Source organism: Alligator sinensis, unplaced genomic scaffold (assembly GCF_000455745.1).
Source record: "Alligator sinensis unplaced genomic scaffold, ASM45574v1 scaffold259_1, whole genome shotgun sequence".
NCBI classification, from domain to species: Eukaryota; Metazoa; Chordata; order Crocodylia; family Alligatoridae; genus Alligator; species Alligator sinensis.
Window position 1 is genome coordinate 122,618 of NW_005842430.1, and position 5,966 is coordinate 128,583.

The window sequence follows — 5,966 nt, forward strand, 5'->3', positions numbered from 1 at the left end:
ATTCCTGCTCAAAAGCCAGGTGGTACTGCTCTGCTTGGCCTGTCCACTGATGCTCACCTCCAGTCTCATTCCAACATCAGAGTTTCAATTAAGCTCAGGATGTCTTTTTTTTTTTTTTTTTTTTATAGACAGCTTTCTCTCTCTCACTTTATAGACAAGCATTTTATGGCCCATCTATAAATTTACAGAGAATAACAACCTTAGCAATGGCCAGTCTAATTTCCCATGTACTACTCTGCACTATGGGGACACATACTGATGAAAGGGCCCCTTACCCACATACATGTGGTGACTCATAAATGGCTGTTTTTGCCCTGAGGCAGCTGCACCATTGTTGGGCACATGTGTAGAGGTCAGAGTGAAGCGGAACAGCAAATCCAAATGAGAGCATTTACTCTCTTGAACTCTGACAGCAGACAGACTGGCAAAGGCCACAAGAAGAATGTCTAAATCACCTTTAATTTAGGCCTCCCTAGGCTTGTGACCTTGCCTACCAGGCATGTTTTCTAAGCTCTTACCGCTCTGTTCTAATTGTTAGCAGGTATTTAAAACCTCCTGTACTACCAGCTGGTTTCCAGCAGAGGTCTCTGCCTACCAATAATTAAAGTGTAGGTGGAAAGCACGCACAAAGGGACCAACAAAACAAGTCTGTTAAATCATTGCCATTCCCTCTGACCTGGTTAAGAATTAAAATCAAGATGTGAGTATCTACATTTTCAAACCATCAGCTGTTCTGGAAGGAGATGGCCAGTAGCAGTTACAGATACAGGAGTTCCTTGTTCAACACAAACTCTGTTTTTTGGTATGGACCCATTTCAGAATGACCTGCATTTTGGGCTACGGAAAACAATACAACACTAAGAAGCCTAGGGAGGTTATAAATAAATAAATAAAGCTCTTGTAGCTTTTTATTGTTCCATCCATTAAGGAAGGGATAAATTGTAAAGCTTGCACATGACCTGGGTGCAAAACAAGCCTTCTTAGGAGGAAAAACCATTCTCCTCGGCTCAGACTAGACTCAAAACCCCTCACTGGGATTAGAGGCAACTGCAACATGAAGTAGTGAAATTCAGTAGCTAGAAGCTGGGAACTCTTTGGCTTTTCCACAGGCTCACTCAGAGCAAATGAGTTTGTGTTTTGCTCCCCACCTAGTTCTATTTACTGTTTCCCCAAAGTGACTGGGAAGCACTGAAAATACAAATTGTTAATTATTACCTGAGTTTTCCTTTGTATCTACTCACTGATGTTGTCATTCAGCTTCCTGATCAGCTGAACAAGCTTGAAATGGAAGCTCTTACCCTCATGCCTGACAGCTCAAAAGGCATCAGCAGGGTGGGGTGGGTTCCCTTCCCTCACCCCAGGGAAGAAGCTCAGCTGGCTCTGTGCTGAGCTCTTTGCTGGCTATATGCATTCTGTCACACCAGGATCCTGTCCAGTGTGAATGGAGCAGTTAATAGAACTCCTGCAATAGAGAAATGATAATGCTTTCCCTGGCTACGAGTATAGCTGTTGTGGCATTTAACCCAGAGGCTGCTTCCCTTTATCTGAACTAAATACAGGATCATTTTATTTGCAGTTGTAATATTTGAATAACAGCAATTCCTCATGTATTAACATTAAAATAACCCAGCCAAAATGACAACCTGATAAATGTTTCACTTTCAGCATTCCAAAATCAGCATGTTTGCTGTGCTCTTAGTAGCATGGGATAGTATGCACCCCACTGGGCACAGCTTTGCAAGAACAAACAACACTAGATCTGAATTGGTTAGGGCCCACAGACTGCATCAGCCACCCACAGTCATTATCACCAATCTCTGCAAAGAGTTGCACAAATAATACAGCAGAATACATATGGAGTCAGAGACCCAAGCAGTGAACCCGACCTAGCCTGACTGGCCAATTGGCATATACATCAGGCTGGCTATGCCTGTACACCAGTTGATTCGCTAGGAGGAACATCAGGCCCTCGATTTAAGTGCAGCCATGACCACTCACCATGCACTATTTAAGTTGTAGTATGACTGGGGTGCAGGTGATCCAACCTAGCCGTTTGGGATCTGGCAGACAGTGGAGGCTTCTGAGACCAGGAGCAATCAGGGATTTGAAGTCAGGAATCAGAGGTTGAAAACAGAAAATGCAACCATCACATTCAACAATGTGAGACTGAGCCACCTGTGGCCAGTTGCCACAGGTGTGCTTCAGTAGTTTCCCTTTCCAGCCAATCAGGTGGTGCATAGGCCCGACTCACCCTGGGCATGTGGGGCTTAGTGCTAGGGTTCCTTACAGATAGGCGCTGATCCAATAGACTTTGATGGGGAGGATCTATGAGGGCACAATCCTCTTTCTTATAACTTGTGATGAATTTAACATGTAAACCCTTCCTGGTGTGGAATGCAGGGTTACTTACCCCTTGTCGTTCTAAGGGCACTTGACCCAGAAAGGAATCTGAGTTCCTCTCTCTACACTTGTGTCATTACCTCCAAGCAATAGGTGGTGGGGCACTTGCACTGTCCCAGGGACTGCATGCAACAGACGGGGAGAATGACATTAAAAAAATCACTCTCAGTTTAACAACTCGGCCAGCTAGCTGGGAACAAAAGCCTGGGCAAAGCCACCTGCAACAAGCAGCATGAGAGGTAGCATGCCATCTTTTCAGAGTCCAGATGACTTCACCTTTCCTCCACCCATATAACCCTACTAAAATTAAGGAGGGTGAAGCTGAGGGTGTAACTGAGAACAAAATCAGGGCAGCGTGTATCTGAAGTTTTACCACTGGGCTGCAATAGCAGCCTAATTCTCAGATTAACTCAGATTCAAGCCCATCCCCCTAGTGCACAAGTACCCAGAAGCTATACACCAAACTGACAGACTAAGTGGAAGCTTACTCAGTCGAAGTTGGCATCCTTATTGTAGCTGCAGCAGTCCTCTGGGACTCAGGGAAGCAGAGGCACACTTGTGCCTTGGCACAAGGAATGTTAATCAGAAAGCACACATCACAAGCTTCCACTACGTCTCCAAACTGCATGTTTTAGCTAAATCAATGCTCAGTACCTGTCTTCTCTCTGCTGGTGAATTATAAGTAGAGGTCCCTTGCTGCTCTAGTAGATATTCTTGCAGTCCTCAGAAGAACTCACTCACAATTCAGCAGTTCTTTGATTCACAAACTCCTGGGTACAGACAGTTTGATTCAAGATTCAGTGTGTTTCCTGGCAAATATCTGCACATCAGCAGGGCAACGCTTGCTCAGTTAAACTCACCTATTTCCTCCAGGGTGTTGTGACATGCTTTAGGTACTCCCAGCCATCCCAGTCTCTCTCCCTCTCAAGTTCCTATGGATCTGGCTGGAAAATGGGTGCAGTTTGAAAGCAATGAGCTGGCAGGTGACACCCAGATCTGCCTAGCCTCATTTCCAGTTCCTTGGGCTTACCGGTTCACTTCTCCAGCTCTGGACTACTGTTAGGGTGACACAACATAGATTTAACACCCTAACTTGCCACAGGTAAAGCAGGGGAACCACAACAGCCAATGCCCAGCTTCTTTAAATGATATTAATATATGCTCAAGAGGTCCCAAGTAGAGGGCCCATTCCCTGCTACAGAGGAAAGTAAAAATCCCCACAGTCCATACCAATCTGACCATGGAGTAAAATTCTTTCCTTACCCCAAATATGGTGATCGGTCTGACCCTGAGCAGAGGGTCAAGACCCTCTAGTTAGGAACCTCCAGCTTTGCTCCCAGCACAAGCACTGGCATACACCATTTGAAGTCCCCAGGCTTTGCTGTAGCCAATACCCAATACCTTTGGGAAGGCTTAAAAACACCCTAACACATATGGCAGAAAAAAAGCAGGTAGGGGAAGGGCAACCAGCAAAGCCCAGAAGCACGGGAAATACCCATGGTAGAACATAGGCATAGCTATGCCCAGATCATCCCTGACCCATCCAACCTCTTCTTGAACACTTCCTATAATGGAGAGTCCACAACTTCCCTAGGCAGTCTATTCCATTGCCTCACTATTCCCGTAGTGAAGTTTTTCTGGATGTCTCAGACTGGACATCCCGTGAATTAGGCTAATTCTAAACATGTAATCTTTATTCTCTGTGTCCTTCTATCTCTAGAGTGAAGACATTATGTTGCCCTACCACCATGGGACATTGGGAAGGCTGGTTCATGAATGCTGCTGAGGTATGAAGATACTTCCGTGGTGCTGACCAGATGCCATCTCCTCTCCAGGCTGAGGATGTTATGGTTCAAAGTGACTCTTTCTGCAACCATTCTGGGTTTTCCCAAAATATTCCTGTGAAGCACAAGTTGAGTCAGTTGCTTTAGACCAGGGGTGTCAAAGATACAGCCCACAGGCCAGAAATGTCCAGTGGAACTCTATCATCCAGCCTGTGGTGCTGCCGGAGGTCTGAGAGTGGACCCACACACTGCATGCAGCATGCTGGTTTGCCCCTTGTGCTGTATGTGGTGCATGGGCTTGGGGCAGGCACACACAGAGCGTGGCGCTGGGGCGGGTGCACCTGGGGTGGGGTGGTCACACTGATACTGCTCTGGGGTGTGGGCTGCACGCAGCGCCCGCACCAGAAGAACCCTGTTCATCTAGCTTGTGGGCCCTGATAAGTTTGACACCTCTGCTCTAGACCAAGAGCATGTAACATACTAATGGTTTGCAAAAGTCTGAAGAGGAGCAGGGAGTATGATATGCCCTTGCTCTGATGCCCAGGTGCCACCTTTGTGGATACACAAATAAAGACAGGACAAACTTTTCCTGCCTGATTTCAAAATCACAGGTTGAAGATTTGACTTATACTCAGACATTTAGTTTGCTTAGAGGAGCTGTAAAAAAAAGAGCATGCAGGACACCGGTATTATTCAAAGGAAAGAAAGGGGAAAAAGGAAGTACAGAGCAAGCAGAGTGAAAACACAGAAAGATAGTGCTACCGGTACACAATGGGAGAGAAAAAAATCCTAATGAGAAGACAGCTGAGGTACACACCATATAAACCACCCACTCCTATCAACCTAGTTTTGAGCCAAACTGAGGCGGTATAAGGAGAATGCAAGGACCATTTTTCTTTTTGTCCTTGTGCTCCAAGAGACTGCAAAGGACTGGGGAAGATAAACTCCATCAATAGTCCTTGTCTTCTCAAAGGGAATAGGGTAAGGTGGGTGACATGCCCTTTTACAGTAGATGGCAGAGGGGAATTCTCAGTACAAACCAGAAAAAGGTCCTGTTCTGGCATGGGCTCTCCCTGGAGGAATTCTGCTGGAGACAGAAAGAATGAGTCCTGGTTGTAGTACTGATGTATAGTCATTTCTGCATTCCTCTAAAATGTGGGCTGTTACTTATAGCCACCACTTAGCCACCTTGGGACAAGGAGCTTTTCTATCAACTGCTGGGCTCCTTGCTGGCTGAAAAAGTGGGTTCTCCTGACACTGACTTCAGCAGAGCTGTGCACGTGGTAATAAAAGCAGAATCTGGAAGTGAAAGGAAACAAGCAGAAAAGTAAATATATACAGGATCCTGACTTTTTAACATGAAAGTGTAAATCGTGACTATTCCAATGCACAATACAGAAAGCCAAACTCTCAGAAGAATGCTGCTGAACACCATGGAGAAAGGGAAAAGTCATGAGACACCATAGTCCATTGTTCAGGATTTTTGGAGTGATGGACATTTAAACATTTTCAGTATTTTCATACTTGGTCTGTGTTCTAATTTCTGGGCAAGAAATGCAGGCCCCTATATATTCCACCTGTCACAGATTCTATATTTTCCTGCTGTTCCTTAGCTAGGGTTTACAAATCTGTGTGTGATTCGTTCAGTTACTTGTAGGCGTATATTCAGATTAGATAGTATCAGATCAACAGTCACTATCAATTTTGCACTTGGATAAAATTATATCTGCTTTATACAGCTATTCAAAGTTAGCACTTTAAAAATGGGAGTCATATTTCAGG

General features: G+C 45.2%; 1 protein-coding gene across 1 annotated transcript in view; it reads right to left on the bottom strand.

The window, feature by feature from the left end:
• Positions 1-2,017, bottom strand: part of HDGFL3 (HDGF like 3) — a 106,098-nt gene extending 104,081 nt beyond the window's left edge. Inside the window, exon 1 of the mRNA XM_014523001.2 lies at positions 1,999-2,017. Coding sequence (XP_014378487.1) covers positions 1,999-2,001 — 3 coding nt within the window. The 5' untranslated portion in view covers positions 2,002-2,017. The remainder of the gene's footprint in view (positions 1-1,998) is intronic.
• Between the last annotated feature and the right edge of the window lie 3,949 nt (positions 2,018-5,966).